At 39.6% G+C, this 24637-nt stretch overlaps 1 protein-coding gene across 12 annotated transcripts in view; it reads right to left on the bottom strand.

The window, feature by feature from the left end:
- The window catches only part of LOC105837864 (myosin heavy chain, non-muscle), a 35477-nt gene that overhangs the window by 5039 nt on the left and 5801 nt on the right, over positions 1-24637 (bottom strand). For 2 of the 12 annotated variants that reach the window (XM_036285063.1, XM_036285061.1), the window contains exons 2-9: positions 9841-9997; positions 9039-9157; positions 3870-3893; positions 3152-3235; positions 3036-3071; positions 1814-1906; positions 1478-1640; positions 55-1391 (exon numbers count right to left, since the gene is read on the bottom strand). In XM_036285063.1, coding sequence (XP_036140956.1) covers positions 55-1391; positions 1478-1640; positions 1814-1906; positions 3036-3071; positions 3152-3235; positions 3870-3893; positions 9039-9157; positions 9841-9997 — 2013 coding nt within the window. Of the gene's footprint in view, positions 1-54; positions 1392-1477; positions 1641-1813; positions 1907-3035; positions 3072-3151; positions 3236-3869; positions 3894-8267; positions 8818-8987; positions 9158-9840; positions 9998-24637 lie in introns of those variants that run through there. The other 10 variants (XM_036285066.1, XM_036285062.1, XM_012683006.3 and 7 more) reach the window with 10 other exon arrangements.

Below are 24637 nucleotides of genomic sequence, written 5' to 3'. Positions count from 1 at the left end.
TAATAATACAATTCTATTATCCTTTAGTCAAAACGTGGATATAAAGATACATACCATCTTTTCGCAAGCCTTCTTTCCATCCATAAATCCTTTGGGAATAGCATTCGGAGTGAGCAGTTCATAACGTTGTCTGAATTCTTGGAACGGAATTCTGTTTGGAAAACCTTGCCGACAAATACGGATACCCTCCAACACGCCATTGCATCGTAGCTGATCTAGCACAAGTGGAGCATCTATCTTACCGGCTCTCTTCTCGTGATTCGGAATTATACATCTGACGAAGTTCGGATTCGTATTGCGCAGCGTCACCATCAGCTTGGATAATTGTTCCTTGTACAGTTGCGAAACCGTCCTGAACATGCCCTTCCTCGTCCTCGCACCAAACTGCGTATCCGTGAGTGCTTGCTGCGCCATACCGACGATCTCAGCATCTTTCCAGATATGACACACAAACGGATCCTGCGAGGCTTGTAAAAGACTAACGACATTCTCATTCAATGGATCCATGTTTTTCATCAACCACTTAGCGGCAGAATAATCCACCTTTCCAGCATAATGGATGATTGCGAAGTCGGCCACACCACGGAAATCAGTCTTCATAAACTTCGGGTGAACACTATGAGCGCCAACCAGTTTTTCCACAAATGTCTTATCCGTGGCCTTAGGGAACCAACATTCCTCATCTAAAAGCGCCATAATGCCCATCGGTTTGTCAATCAGATCGATTGTTGGCTGCAAATCCAACCCGAAGTCTATAAATTTCCATTCAATTCCTTCACGCTGATACTCCTCCTGCTCCAAAATAAACATCGTATGATTGAACAATTGTTGCAGCTTCTCATTAGTGTAATTAATACACAGCTGCTCGAAGGAATTCAGCTCAAATATCTCAAAACCGGCCATGTCCAATATACCGATAAAGCTGGCACCCTGTCGCTTTGTTCTATCAAGGGATCTATTGATTCTATTCACCAGCCAACGGAACATTCTCTCATAGCAGGCCTTGGAGATCGCCTCCACAGCGAATTCCACTTGCTCCTTCGTCTGCGCCTTCGTAACGAAATCACGGCCGACTTTGATGCGCGGCTTTAGGAAGGCTTTTGTCATCTCGGTCACACTTAGGCCCAATAAATGCGAAATCTTTTGCGCCACTGTGTTGTCCGGTAACGTTGCTTGATCAGAATTTCGCTCCTGACGGAACTGCATCGAGCCAAACAACATCACGGCGGAAACAATACGGAAGATGGAGGAAAAGTCCTCGTTGGTCATGCCCATGATGTGCATTGACTTGACCGTGGAGAAGAATTCGGTGGCATCGTCTACACCAGGAACCGGTAGAGCTCCATTTGATAGAAAAGGATAGTGCTTCGGATCTTCCAGTATATATTCCTCTAAAAAATTAACGAGTCATTATAAGTTATAAATGTCGAATATAAATTAAAAGTAAAAAATAATCAAAATTCTTTGTTTTACTCACTCTTTTGTTCTACTGAGGTGCCTGCCAACAGCTGATAAAATATATGGAAAGTTCTTTCATCTTTCGCTTGCCGAATGGCTCTCGACTTTTCTAGAAGATATGTCTCAATGTTTGCACCAGCGATATACCCAGATGCATCAAAGTTTATTCTTATAAATTTACCCTGCAATATATTTATTATTTATATAACAACAATTAATTGTAATAAAATGGAAAAACATGTTACAAGAAGAACATTGCACACCCAAATTACAAATTATACATATTTTAACATAATTACATCTCAGTTTTATTTAAAATGGATTTTCTTAGTGAATAATTGGTAATGTGACTTACAAAACGGGATGAGTTATCATTCTTCACGGTCTTCGCGTTACCGAATGCTTCCAAGATTGGATTTGCTTGAAGAAGTTGTTGCTCGAGCTCACCCTACGAAAAAAATTTTAACAATTAATAATAAACACATTGCCGAGAATTTATTCTTTAAGACTGATAGAAATAGCGCTAATGAGCAAAGTAAATGACAGATTGCGTATAATGCAATATAAAATACTGATATAAAAGAAATAATAGTATAAAGACTCGTTGTTCTTTTTAATCCAAAGCAAGTGACACCAGCAAACCCAACGAGTTCTTTGAATTTTTTAACAAATTGAATATTTAGACATATCTATACATATAAATAGAATTATTACGGAAAACAAAAGTCGTTTACAAACATAAATGAGTGACAAAATATAATATTCCATCAAACAAACAATAATTTTAAATTGTTTAAACGCTGAAAACAATTAACATAAAATTTATCTAATAAATATGTAAAATATCATTCTATTAATGTATAATATTAAATAATATTGTAACATTATATAATATATATGTATATATATATATATACATATATAATCATAGCATTAATATAAATGTCTTAAAAATCTTTCTTTGAATACCTTCATTTAAATTAATATATTAAAAAGTATAATCTTAAATATTTCGTAAAAAATATAAAGCACGATAATGTTCGTGATTTAACGTCAAATATATATAAAAACTAAATATGTATAATAGTCGATAATAAATAAGTAACGGTAATTATAATAATCGTTATCTAAAAATATCGAAAACGTAAAAAGACAAAGTTATTTCGAAACTTAACTAAGCATTTTGAAACATTAATCCTTTAAATATAAGAACACATAATTAATTCAGTTAATTTATTTTGAAGCATGATTGGCGTGAAAATTTTCCTCTAAAAAAATTTCTATGACAAATCAACATAAATTTTATTAAAGAATATTTCTATCAATAAAGTAAAAAAAATTATCTACAAGTATAAAACATTTATTTTTCTATCTTCAAACGTCTGAATATTATTCAATGTTATTTGAAAAGACGTAGAGCATAGACTTTTATATTTTTACTTTTACTTTTATTTTAACGTATGCTTAAGCGATAACGAAATCTTTCACGCTCCTTTGCTCAGCGATGTATAATAACGTATTACGATTAACATAAGCGCGTGTGTTACGTGTATCAAGCAACGAAGATCGACTGCTACCTTTTGCAAGTAGTTAAACTGCAGCGCATCAAAATGCTAAAAAAAAAAAGAAGTAAACAATAATAATTGACAACAAAAGCAAGCTGTAAAGCAAAACATTTATCACGACACCACACCAGTGTTAATATCGTTTCCTCCCACTTTCTTTCTCCCTCTCTCACGTTAATTACCGCAAACTTTTCCGTGACACTCCCAGATCCCTGGATCCGCAAGCAGGTAAAAAGAGGCAAGAGGAAGCTTCATTAGCCACGAGAACATCGATAGTTCCGACGGTTTTGTGACGATTAATTTTTCAGGAAAGTAACATAAAATGATACAATTATATCTCTATGCGGGAATAGTATGCAAGTACCGAGAGATCATTGTTTTATTAACATGTACTACTTTTTATAAAGATTTACAAAGATTGATATAACTCTGTATAAAAATATAACTTTAAAATATTCATCTCGCAATTTTTTTCAAAATGCCATCTTTATTTTACATCATATATGGCAATTTCTTATCAAATAGACATCCCCACCATGTTACAATTTTTTTTAATAAAAATGGATAATATTGTATAAATATATACATGTATATGTACAATACATTGTGTTTACGTGTTTTTATATAATTTGTTGTAACATATTTTTCGAAATCGCAAATGCGTGACGTTATTGCGACAATATATCCTGATCTCTCCCTCTCTCGGTACGTGCGCCATTAAAGATAAATCGAAAATCAAAAGAGTCTGTTAGTAAGGGGTGGATAAGCGGGAAAATAATACGAAGCACCGCGCCACAGGCGTCGTCAGCCGCCTGAGCCGGGCCTCTGTTTCTTTCGTTGACTTACTATGATTAATGCCGGGCTCGGAGTCTAGGTGGGCGGCCGCCAAAAGTCAGCACCGAAAATAAAAGAATTTTCAGCATTAGATCAGAATTGACCATGGCATGGCTTTCGAGTCGATCGTTCGCCCTTGGTCCATGCGATTTCCTCGCGTCCGTGTACCGAATGGAAAGTACACGAACAACGAACCGGCGAATAAATGCACACTCGAGTCAAATCCTAACAGACCAATGGCGGAGCCAGTTCTTTCTTTTTTCCATTTTAAAAATTGCTTTCTTTGTTGGATTTGTTTCGATTTTGATTTCGGTTGATTTTGAGAAACGAAATAGATAAGAATAAGACTTAAAAATTTTTATATAATAATGTCGATGGGTATATAATAATGTCGTGACATTATTTTTCGTATTCTTGATAGAATTTGAAACCGATTCGAGAAGCTGATACTCAATTGATTAGCGAAAATCAATTGATGAGAATACATAGCTAAAATTGAAGATTAAAGAACTTTCGCAGATTCGAATTAATTAATTTCACGCAAATCATAATTCAATCAAAATTCAATCCGACACTCGAAATCCAATAAGTATTTAGCATTGAAAAGAAAAAGGTATGATATATACGACAGAGAAACGTTTGCCAAGAAACCGTTGACTCCAAACATCAAGGAATTAATGACGTTTAAAAAAGAAAAACTCGGCAGCTGCGGGGCACCCTGTATACTTCGGGAAGTAACGCCCCGATCAGAATGGTTTGAAATGTCCGTAGCGGCGAGTCGGCGAAATAAGCGAGCTTATTTGCTCTTGTGCATGCGAAACGATCAGGAATGTGCTGGCTGTGAACAAAAGTAAGACGATAATGCAGCCGATGCGATAGCATGCAGTCATACCGTAGGCGAGTGTTCTCGTTTTACAGACTTTTTTTTTTACACATACACTTTTGCATGTACAAACGCCGTGCGATCGGCAGTGAGGAGGAAACATTATAAGAAGAAATCTGATATGGCTGAAAAAGGTCAAATACCAACGAGATTTGTGCGTGCAAAATAGAATTGAACGACACGTGCGATTCTCGGCAGATCAAAATGTTTGTGATTTTAAGAGATATATTTATTATTGAACAGGGTGTTTATATTCAAATTTTGTGAAGAAATTTTCTTGGAAATTCTTTCCTGGGAATTTCTGAATTTTCGAAGAATTTTCCAAATTATGAGTAAAATTCCTTAATCATATAATCACGAAAAAACCACTTAACTTTTGAATATTAAATTTGAGAAAATATAAAACAAATAAACTAAATGTACAAACATATATACTTCCTATAATGACAAAAACACCCTATTAAAATATTATTTTTTATTTAAAAAATTTGAATAAAGGACCGAGTCCATCAATATTCATTGTAACTCCAACCGCTTTAAGAGATAAAAAAAGATAAATTTCTACATTACGTAAATTAGCACTTTTATACGTAAAGAATTAATTTAATTCAGTAACTTGCAATATTTGGTCTTAAACTTGGGCAAAATTAGGTTTTTATCGTTTCTGAAAAGAACACTACTCTCTCCAGACTTATCGAAGAACAAAAATACCCCTGTCACCATTTCACTAATATAACCAACACTTCCATGTTATTTACTCAACTACAATTTCAACTTGATCAAAGTTTACTGTACAAAGTATTAGATATGTGTGCTTTAAATATGTGTGCGTACTTATTATACATCGACATGCTATATATACATGTACACTGACTCGATTTAATAAAGGCCGTTAAAAAATCAAACAGATAACACGAAAATTTAATTGCGTCGATTGCGTGTTCTATGCGACCTGCAAAGATTAGTTTTGCGACAATTACGATCACGACAAGAAGCGATAAAGACCGTCGAAGTGCCGCAATGGGATTAGTTTAAAACTCGATGTTCAACATTATGTATAGATTTTACTAATGGTGTGCACTATTTCGCGGAATATTTCGCTTTTTTTTTCTTAGTCGCAGGCAATAGAATTTAAAATCGCAGTGATAAAGATAAGGTTCAAAAGTGCGGCTACGAAGGTCTCGCAAAACGACAGTTCCAAATTAGTTTAAAAAAAAAAAAAAAAAAAAAAATGCAGTTGAGACAAAACGCGAGACAGATCACCTGGAATGCAAATTCCCATTTTTTTTTATCTATGGCAGGCCTAGATACTGCGCTCGCGAGATGAGTCACGCGCGGGCAAGCCGGCTCGCGTGACTCAAGAGAGAATCGGAAAGAGACTCGCGGTCCGATAAGTGAATCGTTTGTCTGGAAAAGGAGAGGCTCCTCAGTGAGAACGTTGCGCGCGTGTCTCTGATTCTGTTCTCCTTCCTCTTTCTCGTGCCATCATGAGCAACGCGACGCAATATAGATCGATTAGGCCTAATCAACGTATAAACAAGCGTCCATCCGCCGCTCGAGTCGTCATGCGAATGCGACTTATGGTAATCGAAAATGTATTAAGGCTCTCTTTCTCTCTTTCTCGCGAGGCGACCTTCGATCGAGTGGATGGAGAGAAGTCGCGATTCACGCGAATCTTCGAAAGGAGAATTCAAACGCTCTCTCCTCTACGCTGCTCCCTTCGTAGCAAGCTCTTTATGTTTTCAAGCCTGAAACCAGCCGTGGGAAAACATCGTTTGTATTAAGATCAATTATTTAAGAAACAAGAAAATATATTATTCTTTATCAGGTGTTTCCTTTTCTTCCGCTTTTTCATCAAAGCTATGAAATGAAATTTAGCTTTTCTTTCAGTTTCGTTATTTGTAAAATTATTAAATATCTTTAGCATATCTTCTTTTAAGAATTTTAATGTATTTAACAATTGTGATTTGTTATTTCTCAAATAATTGGTTCGATATTATTACTGTATTATTTTTCAAAGTCCGAGGCTTCTGTATATTTTACCATATACTGCCATTTACGAAAGCGACTCAACGTCTCAACGTGCGCCACGTCTTTAAAATGTTTGCCAGGGACTTGAATTATATTGTCTACGTTAGGCACATGGTCGCCATTATTTCTGCATAAATTTTTATCTGATTCACGGACGTTAAATATAGCCATGTGACTTATAAAACTTACAAAGGAGGTTACAAGATTCCGCGAGGTCAGAACGTCAGGCAAACAGGCCTGAATGTTACCAGTTGAAGATCATATCTGCGCATTTTCCTCTCTTTTTTTTTTTTAATCCTTCTACTCCGAACCTCGACGTAATAATTTGCGATTCGGAAAAATAGCGGCGTTCGTTGCCTGCATCTTTCTCGATTTATTAATAATATTGCGCTTCGCGCGATGGTTCGGATTATATACTCTTCAAGTATCCCGGCGAAACGCGCGAGAACAAAGAAGTCACTGTACACAAAACTGTACGGCAGAGGCTCTCAATCTCGTGCTCTCTCTTCCTTTTTTCTCTCATTTCTTAACAAATATCTAACAAAAAATTCTTCAACTTTTTCTCAATCCACATTCAATCTCTTTAAAAAGAGAATATTTATTTATACTTAAAAAAAGACATAATATTTTTATAATATTTTTCAGAATAATTATTTATAATACAATATTAAACTTTCTATTGTAACTATAAAAGACCATATTAACAATGATTTGACGAAAAAGTATGTATGATATTCCAGAATTAATTATTCAAGCATAAAAATTCACTCGAGCGATAACGTAAGGAATTTTAACGAGCAATTTTTTTTTTTGCACACGCTGACTTCTTCGTGTGTCTCTCTCGCGTATTAATTCGATAATAACGAGTATGGAATTCGTGATACCGCGAGTCTGTGGCGAGGACGTCACGAATCGGATTTTGAGGTTTGCACTTCCGGCAACGGAAACGAGTGGCAACGGCAGCGAGCTTCGGAAAGGCCGACGCGATTGTGCGGTGACTCGATTATGCGAAATTTCGTTTTAACGCTGATTATCCGCATTCTCGTCGCGCGCGCGTCTAACCATCCGACTCTGAATTCTTCATTGACATTAAACAATTTGCGGTTCTATATCTCTAAGACTCGACGGTAACTCGAAACGTTGAACACTTTTCATACAAAAATTAAGATAATGGCTGCTTCGAATAATATGAGATTCGTAACATCGAAAATATTAAAATGAAAACAATAACACGGCCCATTTAAGATTCAGTTAAGACTCATTAAGTTATAAACGCGCGTTGGAAATATAATCGTGGGACGTATCCGAGTCTTCCTTCTCTCACTTCGGTTTACATCCAGGAAAACAGGCGTGTTTTGATGACACTTCAACTAGGAAGATGAAAAAAAAAAGCCGCGCCAAATAAATTGGCTGAACACGTTCACGGCCGAACATTGTAATCACATGCCACGATCGCTCGGGTAACAAACGCCGTTGTTGCAGTTAAATCTATTTACCGGGGTAGCGTATTGTAGTGGTCTCTTGTTGTGCTTGTGCCATTTCGATACAGCCGCTTTGGTCATTAACCTTGGCAGCATGGTTGGCATAGTGGCTGTGTGAGGTAGACATCTATCGCGTAAACATAATTGTGCGTGAGGTAATCGAAACCTTTCAGCCGTAACGACATTATTACGCACGCGCGTACCGTGTCATTTTAGGCCGGTTAAAAAGTACAGGAGGACCGATATATGTATATGGAACAAGTTGTTATTTATTAGGGAAACTGAGCTGTGCGGAAGACAGTACGTCGTACGATTCCAGTTTCACCTGCTTCAAATTATAGTAATCGCGTCATCCCGTTAATTAACATAACGTTCCGGAGACGGTTTATGTAACGCGTTGAACACTTTCTTCCGTCTCTTTAAACATCTCGACGTAAAACGCCGAAAAATATTCTCGATATCTTTGAACCTTCGAAAAATCTTTCGCGCGGAGCGCCTACGTCGCTTTTGTTTTCCAGTTTCGTTCTACTTGCGTATTTCCGGGGGGAGACAGAGATTAGTCTCGTGCGAGCCTCAGGAAGCTCGCGAGAGGAGCATTCGCGCTATACGGGAGCATCGGGAGGTTAAATGGCTCGTATAGAGACGGCGGTGGTTCAATTCGTCGAGCGCGCGCGTGTCTTCGGCGAGCGAGCGCGTGCGCGAGGCACAATGGCTTCGCCGCGCAGCGGAAACAGCCGCCGATGACGACGATGATGATGATGTACGTGCTAATGGACGTTGACTTACCGCGTTGGACTTGGGTTTCGACGCGGCCACGTAGGCCAAATATTGAATCACTTTCTTCGTGTTTTCGGTCTTGCCCGCGCCGGACTCGCCGGTGCACAAAATCGACTGATCCTCACGGTCTGCAACAGACGCAAAATTGTGCTCTTGTGTCTGGCGATATGCTGACTAATGAATAATATATAGAGAGAAAAAATATATAAAAAAAGAAAAATATATTTAATACGTTTAGACGCGAATTCTCTGACAGTATTTTGTCTAAAACATAATGTATATTGCATGCAGAAAAGAGAATGAAATTATATGAATGAAAAATTATAACGTATGATACAACAAAAATAATTTTAAAAAGCGTGTAAAATAATAACTAGATTATTTGTCAATTATAATTTTCTTGTCTCTATCGCGCAAAATTAAAATAATTTAACTTTGCAAGTGAATTGATTATCATAATTTAGGCTTAAATCAAGAATGTACACTGTCGCTCGAAAGTATTTGCCAACTCCGACTTTATATGTCTTTTTATGAAATTCCGTTCAAATTCTACTACATTCCATAATATGCAGAATGTAATATTTCATATCAAGATTATTATAATCAAGATTATTATTAAACCTAATATCTAGAAGATTGAGAGAAAATTGGAATTCACTCTTTTTTTAATTAAGAAAGTGGGCAAATACTTTTGAGCGGCAGTGTAATTGGTCGGCTTGAAATCTTCTTTCGAACGGTAGACTTTAATGTACCTGTTAATGATGGTATAAAAATAGATAGTTAATAAAAAAAATTTCAATTACGCTGTTACCTTGCAACATGGAACGATAAGCCGTATCGGTAATGGCAAATACATGTGGTGGCACTTCGTGTCTCTTGATACCTTTGTACCTTTCCATAATCTTCTCTGTGTATATCGGCAGTCTTTTATAAGGGTTTACTACGACGCAAAAGAGGCCAGAGTATGTCTGTAACACAAGAAAGGATTTCGATTATTACAGTTCGATCGTATCGAGCTCCGCATTTGTACAATTTAAAAGCTGACATACAAAAGTTAGGCTAATTTTTTTTTTAGCATTTCCTCCGTGAAAGTAAAAGCCTCTTATCTCATTCGTTAATTAGTGTCCTAATGATTTCGTATCATTATTCGTATCTTTTTCGGGCAAGAATATTATCTCTTTCATAACGATTATCCGTTTATCGAGCCGATCGCCTCATTCAGCCCCTCTTGAAACTGAATAAAAGCGAAAGCATTCCCTCGCGGACCCATTCGCGTGACCTAATTGTTTCGGCGTGAGCATTGTTTCCGCTGACGCCGATGAGCATTCCAGGAATTCTGCCGCAATAGTGCGAGAAGGGAGCTGGAACGGCACGTAAAGCTCGATGGAATGTCCGATCGATGACGTCACGCTCACCATGCGATGCCGGTTCGCGCGGAGCGCGAGGTAGAGAGCGAAGTAGCAGCAGAAGGAGGCCGGCGTATATACTTCTGGTTCGCCGCTCTCCGGCGTCTTCTACCTCCGCGCGCTCTCCCTTTCTCGCCCGGCCGCGCGTTCTCTCTCGCACGTTGGCACGTTTTCTCCGCCGCGCCGACACACGCACGCATAGTATGCATACGGCCAGGCCAACGTTGCCCGTACCGACCGGTGGTCCTGAAACTGAGAGCCTTGACTCTCGCTATCCTCGACGAAACGGCGAGCTGTTTCGGCGAGTCTCTCGAAAGCCTCCAGATCCAGAGATAAACCGCAAATGAAAATAACGTATTTGGCTGTTCGGACGATTCCGTCATATTTTTGGAAGGCGAGCGACGCGACGGGGATGTCCACTACGACTGCATGTCGAATTGTTTAAATCTTTCGGTTTTAAAAGAAAAAATTATAACAGAATGTCATGCACATATCGTTCTGTCACATATTCTTTTAAGGAAATTATTCATATTAAATTATAGAATTTAAAAAGTGGGAAAAAAACACACTGGTTGACAGATGTTACTTAAGTTGAAGTTACTGCTCTATTTGAAACACTCAATTCAATAATTCCTAAATTTAATTTTCACTGTAAATTCGAAAAGAATATTTAAATACAGATTTACAACATGTATTACAACATGTATTAGAGTTATGCAATTAGATTATTGATATCGTAATATGGACTTTCCTTCAAGATAACTTACTTATAAAACGCGTATTATCGTTTATAAATTTTTCATAATTTTACGATAAGATAAAATCTTATCCACCGGAAGCATACATCATTCGACTGAAAAGTACAACTTAATTCAATTACTAATGTCAATCAAAATTATCTAGCTGCTCTATTGCTTAGTGCCTAGTTTTACCGACGAGTTAAAATAAATTGGAACGACGTGTAAAATGCCGTGCTATTGTAATTTGCATAAGCTAAATAATTTACGACTCGGTTCGGGTGGACTGAAAGTGTTGGTCGTAACGTGAAGAACGTTTCAACTGACACAAGGATATCCGCTAACAAGCGAATAAATCATATATCTCGCGTATACAGCGGACAGACAGACCCCTATGACTAACGAAGGGATGCTTAATCTCTCGAGTGTGATATCGAAACGGAGCAAAGTTATTTAACCTTTTATCAGTGCAAGTGCACGCGAATGGTATCGTTCAGGGTTGGCTCGTAACTTGCAAAATAACGTTTACACATTTCCCCCCCGTATTGTCTCGCCTGATTGCGACGTTTTTACACATATATTCTCTCTGCAAAGTATACAAAAAAATTAGCATCAATTTAACAATTATTGTCTCATATATAAGCAAGAGTATAACAACTTCTTTAAAGAGTTTGATAGGTTTTAATTATAGCAAAATATTATACTTTTATTTTAATATTATGGTTATCTAAAATGGTTAATATTATGGTTATCTAATCATTGTTTTGACAATAATCTAATATTCTTGATTGGAAAATATTGTTGTCTTATTTAATATTTTTCCTCTCAATTTTCAATGAAAATTATTACTAAATAATAAGAAATATTTTTCTTGATAAAACTGTACAAAACATCTTCAGATGAGCAAGTTAGTTAAAGATTATCAAGTTTTTCAAGATTTTACATCCTTCACTGCAAAACACATCCGCTCTAAATTCCGCGAAACTATAATGGAAAAAAATGACTTTTTTTCCACTTTAGATAAGTGTGAAATTAAAACGGAATTATATATGCAGGACATTGTCTTTAATGTCCTTCATAAATAGAACGGACTAATGTCCGCCCTAACGGCTGCCCTCCCCTCAGTTGCAATAAACATCTCTATTGCTAACCGTTGGTGCCAACACGGGCACTGATCGACGAGGCAACCACCGCGGCAAATGCACGGCATGCGACCGCGACGAATTTGAGTTGGATGCCAACGCAAACGTGTGCTTCTTTTCTCACACGCTCATGTAAAGGCGAATAATGCCCGCAAGAGGAGCACACACCCGCGTCACCATCCTCGGGAAGCAACCCAAATTCGCAATCACATGCCGCATACCCACCGCGACGGCCACCGCGCCGATCGACACCCACAACTAGCACCAACAATTAGCAACAAAAACACTCATCACAACTGCGAAGAGAACGGCCGTCAAAGCAGACAAGCTAACAGACTGTTGTAACAGTGAACGACAAAGCTATCGCTACCGCTCGCGCCATATTGCGTTGCCAGCATAGTTTTGTTTATTTCGTCCGCTTTAATATACATGACGGACCACATCCTTTATAATGTCCGGACCACATCCTTTATAATGTCCGGTTTAACGTCTATTCTATAATAATTATTTTCAGTCCTATTTATATAAAAGACATTGTCATACATAGATAAAATGTCACATTAAGAATTGCGCCAGTCACGCTTAAGTAAAATGGACACGTAAGAAATCCGTTCTAATATTGTATATTCCGTTATAAAATATACATGTCCTTTATATATAAAGAGGATATGCTTTGCAGTGTTGCTTATAGGATAATAATTGTAGATTTAAGACTAATTTTTTCTTCTCATATACATAAATTGTACACGACACGTTTCTCATCTTATCGTTGTGCACGTGAGAAAATATATTTTACAAATATGTCTTTTCTTATATAAAATAAGAAAGAAAATAGCGGGCTGATCTCGATATAGCTAAAGTATCCTTCGCAACAAAGCGATTTTTCTCTCGTGCGCAAAGTGATCGATTTCGTTACTACTTATACGTATAACATTGTATACACATTTCATGCAAGAAAGACAGTTTGCCCAACCTACGCGTGGACGTGAATTATCGTTGTTTACGCATAAACGCCCAACATTGATATCGTTGCAACAGTCGCAAACGTTTACGATACGTTACTCGTCGGCGGGAGAGACGGCGCGCGGGCGTAGGTGTTAATAAACGTTCCTCTCGCTTTTATCTGCCTTCCATTAAAACACACTGGCGGGCGCGCGATGACGCACTTAATCGCGCGTTAATTATTCACGTCGTCATTAGGTCCGCCGACACAATTACTCGGACAGATTGCCTGCTCATTGGATCCCAAACTGGGCACGTTCCCTCGGGCGATTGCCTCGCGGGGTTCCGGACATTTCTTCGGCATTACCCATTATCATCGTCGTCGTCGTCGTCGTCGTCGTCGCCGTTTTCCTGCTCCTCGTCATGCTCATCGCGTGTATATCCACTTTCAAAGGTCGCGACGAATCACAGGCCGGTTGCCTCGAGAGCTGCCTACAGCGTGATTCACACACGTTCGCTTTCCCCGGTCCGCTCTCGCGGCTACCCGCGTCATTCTCCTTCGTGGAAGAAGCCACCCGGAACCGGTGCCGGGTTTATTTGTTCTTCACGGCGAGATTTTAAAACGTTAATTTATACCGCGTACTTTCGTAACTTTTCCCCCACTTATGGACTGGTAAACGGCAGTCGTAGCGTTAACCGACGTTTATATTTTTCCCCGTCTGATTCCTCTGTCCGCGAGAAGGAACGGGGAGTAAGCTGAGCTCGGTGAATTTTAAATAACGTTTGCGGGAGTTCATCTTATGACGCGGCACATTGTTTCCTCATAGACTTATTGTATCGCGATGCTTCACGACCTGTTTTACAAGCGATGAATGAATCGAATAAAATGGAACGATTCGGTATTTCACACTTCTCCTTTGGATTTTCCATCGCATCATCGTCTAAAGATGCAGTAACTTTTTTATTTTCTTCATTAATTTCAATGTAAATTTAGAGAAATACTTTGGCTTGAAAGCTAAGTTACAATGGTTTAAATACTTCAAACACTTAAATTGTATGTGCACTAGAAATATTAAAAATAAAGGAGAATTCAATACATCAAGTCAATTCGACAACCTCAGAAATTTCTTTGAATATTGTTTCCCTATTTATTTGAATTTATTGACTAAAAAAAGTATAACTTATTGTATCAAACATTATTAATAAATAATCAAATAATCGTACTGTTTCCTTCAAATGAACAGTTTTGTTCGATTATTCCAAGGGGCATTTATATATATTTCTTCGTTTGTATTATAATAAATTTTATTAAATCTACAATCTTTCTGTGATGCATCATCGAAAAAATTAATGCCCCGAGGAATCTCGAGAAACGATCGCCTCGTGTGTCCTCGAAATTCATGATTTTTCTCCTTGGCATCGTTACGAGAGAAGCTCGTCATACGCTCGCGTTTACGGAATCGCAGGGATTCGCGTAAAATCGCGCGAGCCGCTCCGGATCCGACGACGCTTTTCGAATTCCGTCGCAAACCGTGGAACGAAAAAAACCTTTGTCCCTTTTTTCCCCCCCAGGCAGGACTGTTTCGTCCGGAGGTCCTCGAAAACCGGTCTCTCTCTCTCTCGGTGCGCTCTCGGGTGTCATCGACCCTGCCCAACATTCCTGTTTATGCCTCGCCGACGCGACGTGACGGGTGCCTCCTTCTAAGCAAATCGGCAGCCGGCGTGCGTTACATCTCACGAATGCGGCCGACATCTCTCACCGCAAGGAGGATACGGCAATCTCCAAATGTACGCGGAGGTATGCTGTCGATAAGGCTCCACGGCCGAATCCGGTAGGCGAGGATAAATCCGAGATAAGTCGACCGACACGGCAGTCTCTCAAGTTCCGCGAAAAGTAAACGCACGGCGTTGCCTCTCGCGAGATTTGGAAGACAAACATTTTTTCTTTCTTAAATATAAATATAAACGGGTGTAAGTGAGATTCCCTCGAGAGGATTGATTGTGCCGCGAGGCGAAATGTAATCGGAAATTCGCCGTGAATGTGGCAGAAGAATTCGTCATAAGGTCTCCGTGATTGCACAGAATTAAATTTACATTAAATGACCTCACGTGTATGGTGTTATCGCGAAGACGTGAGGTATCTTTCGTGCGCGTGAATCATCTTCCATGCCGATCGAACGCAACGATGATGCGTCACTCGCGGGGTTTAAGTTACACGCGCTCTCCTCTCTCTCTCTCTCTCTCTCTCTCTCTCGTATTTTCTATTATGGGACATCGCTGGGCTTTTTTACGGCGCCCCGGGGAGGGTTTCGTCACGAAATTTTCTTTCGTAGCGCCGCGGCGACGGTTAACAAACACACGAGGCGAATGCAGGACGACGACCGTAAAAGGCGTCGGACCTGCCAGCTCCGTTACCGGACGGATCCCTGGCGGCCGCGACGGAGTCTTTAAGGCACCGCCGCGAGTAAGCGGGTTAAGGACGCACGTCCTTATAAGGACTCGTCTTTGCCTTTTTGCGCCACCCTGCGAAGCGGCCGTCCGTCTCCTCTCTCGTCCCTTTTTTTTTTCCTCTTTTCCCCCGCGGCCGGCATCTGGTCGCCTCCTCTTCTCCGCTGCCAACGCGATCGCCCTCGTTCGAGACAAGATCGAAAGTCTCGATCCGCTCGCTCGAGCGGCGCGCGTGATCAAGTGCAATTTGTAACGAACGGTAAAAGCGTGATTGGATGCGGTACGCTTTATTATTGCGGGTCAAAGTTGCGGCCTGCGAAACAAGATCGCAAACCTCGCGACAAAGTCGCGGGCAAAGACGGGCGAGCGGAGCAAAGACGCTCTCGGCCGGGTTACTTGAAAGATTAACATAAACTCGCTGTCGGTGGCGTATCGTCTCGCTCATCGTCGATTTTTTTTTTTTTTTTCCTTTCTTTCGCGTCGTGACTAGATACTTCTTCCGAGGAATCCTAAATTAGCTACTTTCTTTTCTCCGTTTTATTACAAATTGAAATTACAATTCAAATGCAAAGCAGATTTCTTCCGCGACGAGACTGCAAATGTCGTTCGTGAAATTGGCATAGATTCACTGCCGCGCGAAGTGTTTTACAATTTCCATTAATTCTTGCTCCGTTAAGCGCAGTTTTTCTTTCTTAAAGAGGACACATTTATTCCGAGTGTAATTCGTGAAGCACCATAAATTCTATACGATAAAAAGGCAAGCCGTCCGTCTAAAGTCACTCCCTAAATTTAGCATCAACGTCCCTCTCGATTCTTATCGCTGGCAGATTTGTATCAAAGAAATTCAGGTCTTCGCTAAAAGTAGATAGCTGACCGACATCGTATTAGACCGAAAGTCGCGATGATCACGCGCGAAAACGAAGCCGTTGCGCAATTCAAAGAGCGCACTGCGTTTTACGTCTTTAAAAGGACGAAAAAAAGTGTGCGACACCGCGTCTCCCCCTCCCTCCCCCTGCGGCCGACCGTTCTCTAAAAATGGCACCGTCGCGGTGTTGTAATTATTCCAGATACGGGAATGCAAGAAATACCAGTTTACTAAAAGTCGGCCTCCTCTCTATATGCATGCCGAGTATTCGCGACGTATATGAGAAATGAGACTGTCACACACACACACACACACAATTTCGACATATTGTCGCATCGACATACATTATCTCGTCGCGCCCCGGGGCGACAATTGTGTATCGCTTTAGCGAATATTTATCGACCGCCTCGGCGGCCTCCGGCAGACGATGGAGCCTTCTCTCGCGCGTCAAATATTTCGCGACGAATGCATTTTGCGTGACGAATTTTAAACGCGCCACCAAACGCGTTCGCTCGACAAATATTTATCAATGCGATACAGATATCGCAACGAACGAGGCAACGTAAACGCGTATGCACGCACGAACGGCTATTGCAGTATTGCAACTTTATATGCGGCGTTGCAATAAAACTCTCGCCGAGGTAAGATTTTTCGTTATCCTCCGGGAATGATGCAGAAGCGAGCGTGTATTGCGTGCGATTACAATTGACAATTGGCATTACGTCACGGACGTACATCGCGGCGCGATATTTATCTTGGTTCGGCAAATAATTGGCCGGCGGAACGGTTTGCTGAGCGGTTGTTTGAAGCCCGCTTAAAGCCCGTGTCGTATTACGTATCGAGGATTGCGATTGCACAGCGATTGCGTATCGGGGATCGATACCCGGCCAACGAAGACGAGAACGAAGACTAAGCGTACGATAATTGGGTGCCGAAGATTTGTATTTTAACTTTTACTTTGAGGTCTAATCTACAATTGTTACACGACCGCGACATGAAAGTCTAATGTAATGATTGTAATGAAATTTAAATGGAGAACTTATGTATTTCTCATGTTCCGTCTATCATACCTGTGTGTATATTTTTCTTTTAACAAGGCTGATATGATCTCCTCAAAATAAATATTCATGATTTAATTGCATATGTATAGAAGAAAATTCTTAGAAATTCGCTCCGATAATTTATGTGAATTAAGTTTTAATATAACATCGGAGTATTCTCGCGCATATCTTCTCAAAATTTGTTTTGCACGGTAAATTATACTATAATTAATAAGACCATTACAATATTATCATACAAACAATTAAATTAATATTAAATTTATATTATAAAAGTAATTAATAAAATATAGATATACTTAATAAGTAAGTACTTAATGAAAAATAAACTATTAATAAGATGTTTAATGTAAAGTGCATACAAAAAAGTGCTAGAAATGTAAAAAAGGGATTGAGAGGAAGATTTTCACATAGATGCGTGCGACATGCGTGTGACAACCGAGTTTGCGAAAGGATGAGAAGCGACGATGAATAAGGTAAAGCAAAGTATTAAAGTAAATCACGCGGTCGGTGGTTGTCGAACCGTTACAGTCCAGATACGACCCATATACGGTAATGCACGGGCAAAATCAATCGGATTCGCACCATATACGGACAGGGATAACGATGTATGTATGCAAGCGTTGCGCAAGAGCGACGTTCTTTACGGCGTTGGCCACTTGGCAACGGGGAATTACGAAAAACTGCTGACGAGAACGGGTTGCCTCTTGACCCCACGAAAACTCGCACCGTCGAAATGGCGCGGCGACTTCGGGGGATACAGCACCGTCAAAAATTGCGACACGAGAATGCAGACGGCAGGTGCAGGTGAGAAATGCAGAAATAAATATACCGCGCTGAATAACGCGACATTTAAAATTCAAAATATCCCTCCCTCCCCCGAAAATGTATAAAATATAATATTTTTTTGTAAGAAGTATTGTATATTTAAATATAAATTATACATGATGTCTTAGACTTGTTTGCAATGACAAATTTCTTTTAAATAAATTGAATTTGAAAATTTTAAAACATCATAATAGCATTGACTCTTGTAATAAATGAGATTTATGACTTACAACCGGAAAATCCTAATTTTTTTCATTTCATAGTCTCTGCGCTCAACCTTTTCACTCATTATAAAGATAAAATCGTTTAACAGAGCATAAGATGGTATATTATGGTTCTCCATTTACATTTTGCGTATACATTTAAGCGCATAAAATACTTGAACTGAAGAAATTTAATCAAGTTGAAGAATTTAGTCAAATTAACAACTTTTTTCCCTCGATATACAAAGAACATAATACCACCTTTTCCTTTATTCTGTAAAGGGGGACGTCAAGACGGATCTTAATAATGCTTTAATAATAGGCATTAAACGACGCTTAATACTTCCGTCTGCAAACTCATTTTTTACGCACGCACGCTGCTTTCGCGCCGACGATACGGCATGTATCTCGAAAGCGAGTGTCGTAACGATCGCCGGTACGTCGATCATGCCGGTCGAGCGACGGCGGCGGCCCTGAGACGGCCGAGGCGAGAATTCCGCGTGAATTCCGGAATGTTTCTGCGCGCGGTATCTCCGCGTGCGAGACTACCACACACGCTACGTAGCAGGTCGCGAATACTAATGCGCATACTAATCGGGCTAATGCCGCAAGGCGGAGACCCCGCGTGGCCGTGTGCTACCTTCCCGTTGCAGCACTGCAAATTCTAGAGTTCCGAGAAGCCGGCTAAATGCAAAAGAACGTTCCACCCCGATAGAGCCCTTCCGATATGTCGCCGATTACGCTATCGCGAGTAGCGAGCATAAATGTTAAACGAGGGGAAAAAGTTAGGGTCTTTTGATGGAAAAGACAGCCGCTAACTTTTCATCGCATTTCTTTTTTCAAAAAACTGATTGATTAATTTCGATATTTCCGAAAATATTAAACAATTCATTAATTTTTGAATAATTAGCGATTGTAAAAAGAAGAATTAATTTCTGGCGAATTAAGCTCCATAAAAGAAAGTAGATGACAAAATTATATTTTATTAAACTTCGGGTAGGCAGTGCTTTAATAGAATTTTGATTTATAACTCGGTTACAAAGATATAAAGGCGTCGAAAGTGAAAAGGCTGATGAGTCAATGATGAGTTTCTTCGAGATTGCAATGAGTAGCACATTTTGCGGGAGAAATAAGAGAGCGAAGAAATAACTCAAAAGAAAAGTATCTGTACGGTGTAATCTTTCAACGCGATTCAATAAGACACCAAAGGAAAAAAATAGTTGCGGTAACCAGCAATATTGCTATGCTTTATAATTACATTTGGACCCAACCATATTTTTACAGTTATTCAACAACATAAATTATAGTCTGTTTAAACTATATTAAAGTTCTAATGATCATAATATTAGTCAAAAGAGTTTAATGTAATAAGTTAAACTATTACCAATATTATAGTAATAATTATTCTAAAAATAATACACAGAAAGAAAGATTTCTTTAAATTTAATAAACTGTTTTGTTTGACTATTCCAAAGCATACACATTTCTTTATTTCTAATAAATTTTATTAAACCTAAAGAAATCAGTTTAAAATTTGTTAAAACCAAAGAAATGTATGCTTTGGAATAGTCGAACAAAACTGTTTATTAAATCCAAAGAAATCTTTCTTTCTGTGTACTTATTTTACTATGCAAATATCGCATATTTTTTTCTCAGCGTAGCTCAAACAGATCGCAACAATGCGCTAGGTATTATAGAATCACTTATTGAAAAAACAAAAAAAAAATTGGAATAAAAAAAATGAAAAAGCGTCAAATTTTGCGGAAATAAAATTAGCATTCGATTCTTACTGAAGGAATCGCCGACGAGAAATTCGCACATTTACAACGGTAAGCCACCACGTTTCGCCAAGGTGACTCTGTCAAACCGCTAAGATGGCGTCTCAAGATCGGCCTCCCAACGAATATCCCAACCTTCCTCCGCCTTCACCCCGGCGCTCTCTCTTTCCTCGTGCTCTCTGTCACTTTACCTCTCACGCGCTATCGCTTTCCTACCTTCTCCTCGGAGAGACCGTCGTTGGACTGTTTACCTTCGGAGTTTACCGAATCAGTCACGCGTGAGTCACGACGAGCATCGACTCTCATTCTACGAGTCTAGGTAAAGAAAAAAAATGGGCGGGGGGGGAAGCGACGAGAAAGAGAGAAGACGATTACTGTATTTTTGTTCAGGTCTCGCCTCGAGAGTCGCCTCGCGTTATTTGTATACCAGAATTGCGTCTACTACGCTGCAAAATAAGCGACAAAAAATCTGACCTCGTCAGCGAAAACGGGAGACTTTTCGTGTGCCTCCGACGTTACGATACCGTTCACGAGCTTCCATAAATTAAATCGAGAGTTTAATACGCGTCTCCGAGTCGCTAGGTCGATCATTTCCTTTCGGGACAAAGGAACGGCGTGTCCCGACCACTCGTCTACTCCGATTTGCACGGTCTGGTAGACCGAGATAGAGGGAGCGCGACGGGATAACAAATTTCAAGCGGTTTCAGATCGCGATTACGTTCCTTGTAAACGAACGTGCGGTTTTTCGCGACAGAGCAACCGTGAAACATCAACGAGTGTGCGGGGCACCGAATGTCCGCACCGATACCAGTTGAAATTCCGAGCATCGCTTGTCCAAACAACTAACACACACGCTCGCTCGCTCGCGGCCGAATTGTGACGAGAGAATTATGACGAGGCCCGTATGGAATTTCTGACGCAAATTTCTGCCGCCAAATCCCCAACACATCCGCTCGGTTACGGGCGCGACAAACTCATTAAGAGGAGGCTAGACGAGATGGTGCACGGCGACGCCTAAACACGCGCTTCTTATGTATGTAATACGAGGGCGATAAAAACTCGGATCGCGTTTAAACCCGTTCCGGCCCCGGCTAAATGACGTCATTTTCTCGACGCAGGATCCACCCGTCTACGCGGAACGTTCGATAAATCATGCATTTCCTTTGAACCCGAAGATATTAAACGCGCCAATTATGGTTATTTTCGGGGTAGTTTTACGGCGCGCGCGTAATGCCCGAGCGTAATAAACGCGCTGATTGCAATCAACTTTTTCGCTTTTAAGAGCATTCGCGTCTCTGTCATCTGGCTGACAAAGGTGCTTCTTTCCCCCCCCCCTGCCCCGCCTTTTTAATGCGGCACATATAAAGTTACAAGTTACACACACCGTTCAGCGCGTGTGAGAACAGCTGCACGATTCGCTATCTTATCGAACGCGCGACTATCGTCGAATACTTTTTGTTGGCAGCGGAGAGGAAACACGAAAACTTGCGACACGCGGTAGTACAAGGAAGAGAAATCATTGCGGCAGGAAGACATTGTGTAAACGCAATTTTTTCACGGTGAAACAACGACCGATATTTGTACAACATTCTTCTCGCGGCCTATTCTTTACATTCCGATCAAATCTTATCAACATATATCGCTGTAGTACAATAAGTCTAACACGCGCTATCTGAAGGAAGTACAAATAAAAAATTCTTTTCCGATAAGTTCAGTTATTTCAATTAAGTTGTTAGATACACTGGCGCAAAAGAAACGAGACAAGAATTTTGACCGAATTTTTAGACAATCTTCAAAGTGATGCAACGTTGCGAAAAATCATCCAAATTACATGTACTTTTTTTAAATTAAAAGGCAAAGTCTCTACTTTGAGAATCCCTGGGCGAAAGTTTTATTTGTTAAGTGTGAACCTTTTGTATCGAATGAAAACCAAACATGTTTTTTTTTTAATTGAAAAAAGTAAAAGTTTGTTATCATTTTTCACAAGTTTCTCGTTAAAATCTTGCTAATAATCCAGATTCTTAAAGTTCATTCTTTTCTAAGCAATTAAAAAAAAAGCATGTCGATACGATGTTTTTTGCTGATTGCACACGAGTTTGAAATTTGCAAATAAAATTGGAATTTTTATTTTTTATGTATGAGTATGTGTATATTTATGTGTGATCTGAGCAGGCTGCTAAAATTGCGAACCTTCTGTTGACTTCAGTAAAATTGGCGCATTAACTATCCGCTATATTCAGATCAGTAAGTGCAAATTTCCACCGATGAATTTCAGAGCCACATGATGTGCAAAATCTGACCGTCAATCTCCACGTGGTGCACATCGGGTCATTCTGATGACGGCAGTATGATTGAGTTAAACACGAATAAAATCAATGTGCAATATCATATTGATATTCAAAAAATACCACATTTATTTGCTAAAATACTCCAAAATGCAGTGCAAATTTCAAACTCGTGTGCAACCAACAAAAATGGATTAATATTAGCAAGATTTTAAAGAGAAACTTGTGAAAAATGATAACAAACTTTTATTTTTTTTTTTAATTAAAAAACATTTAGTTTTCATGCGATACAAAAGATTTACACTTAACAAATCAAACTTTAGTCCAGGGATTCTCAAAGTAGAGTCTTTGCCCTTTAATTTAAAAAAAGTACATGTAATTTGGATGATTTTTCGCAAAGTTGCATCACTTTGAAGATTGTCTAAAAATTCGATCAAAATTCTTGTCTCGTTTTTTTTTGTGCCAGTGTATTTCCTAATTTCGATTTCGATTTTATACAGCTTAAAAAGTGCACAAGTACATTTTTTTCTGCGTACACAATTGTATTTTGTATCAATAAGGATTTTAATTAATTATTCTACGGTAAATTAGATTTAAAATTTATTTAAAAATAAATCAAAATTCTACCTATTCATTTTTCAAAGTATATTTTTAAATATTTCTTGATAACATGAATAATATAAGAAACATTGAGAGCCAACGCAATCCATCCAATTCCAAAATTTATATAGTAATAATAATAATAATAATAATAATGGTTATTTCTGCAAAATTTAGGATTACGACATAATTCTAATTTCGCATCATTTCCCACTGACATGTCAAATATAGTCTTCTGTCAATGTTTGAGATATTAGCGACAATATTTGAGATTCGAAGGAATGAGTTTCCAGATGACGGAACGGCCAACACCTGCTTCCACGTACGGGATCAAAGTCGAGGAGGAACGTAATCAGCGACCAACCACGTTCCATCGAACATGTGTGTATGTGTATGTGTATGTGTGCGTGCGTGCGTGCGTGCGTGCGTGCGTGCGTGCGTGCGTGCGTGCGTGCGTGCGTGTGTGTGTGTGTGTGTGTGTGTGTGTGTGTGTGTGTGTGTGTGAGTATGTGTGTATAGTCAAAATTGGCGTGAGTCACACGCGCTCTCGTGGTCGAGCAAGGTGGAGCGAGGCTCTTATCACGCGGCGATAAGCGAAAAAACGTCAAGGAAGTGCCGGTGCCGATGCACGTACTCGTCTCCACACAGCGTGGGTAGGCGAGACACGTCGTCGACTCGTGGAATCGGCACCGCCCATGTCCTTTCTTTTTTCGTCGCGATCCCTTCGCTCCCCTCCCGCGCCCGACGAAAATACCTGACCGTACGAATCTCGTCCTTGACCACAGGAGGACCAGGTTTCCTTTCAGAAACTTCGCGCATCGGGAATATCATCGCGTTTATTACGGAGGATGGACGGAGGGAGAGAGAGAGAGACAGAGAGAGGAGCTTCAAAACGATCTAAAATCCATTCGAAGGTATTATAGGTAGTATCCGATAATTTCCTACGTGAGAGTATCTAACGATGAAAACCACGTCGTTGTGGACGCCTTTTGCTCGATATTAATTAACTCTCGTACTCAAGTATCCGCGGCGCAGGTATGTGAGACGAAGCGTTTTTACTTCCCACACACCGCAATTATCTCTTGCAAAACAACTTTCTTCGCGGTATTTTTATGCCATGATAGTTCGTTACCTTATCTTGCACTTTGCATCACGACCGCGTATATACTCTTATGCAAGTTTTTTCCCAAATGAAATCCGATATCGCGTATCGGCGTGGTGAAACATACGATAAGTTCCAAAGACGCGTTTGCGATATAACCATAAACTCCATGTTAACGTCTTTAAAATATATTCGTATCATTTTAAAATACGTT

This window comes from Monomorium pharaonis, chromosome 3, assembly GCF_013373865.1.
Source record: "Monomorium pharaonis isolate MP-MQ-018 chromosome 3, ASM1337386v2, whole genome shotgun sequence".
NCBI classification, from domain to species: domain Eukaryota; kingdom Metazoa; phylum Arthropoda; class Insecta; order Hymenoptera; family Formicidae; genus Monomorium; species Monomorium pharaonis.
The sequence above is the reverse complement of the archived record's forward strand: the minus strand, read 5'-3'. Positions and strand labels throughout refer to the sequence as shown.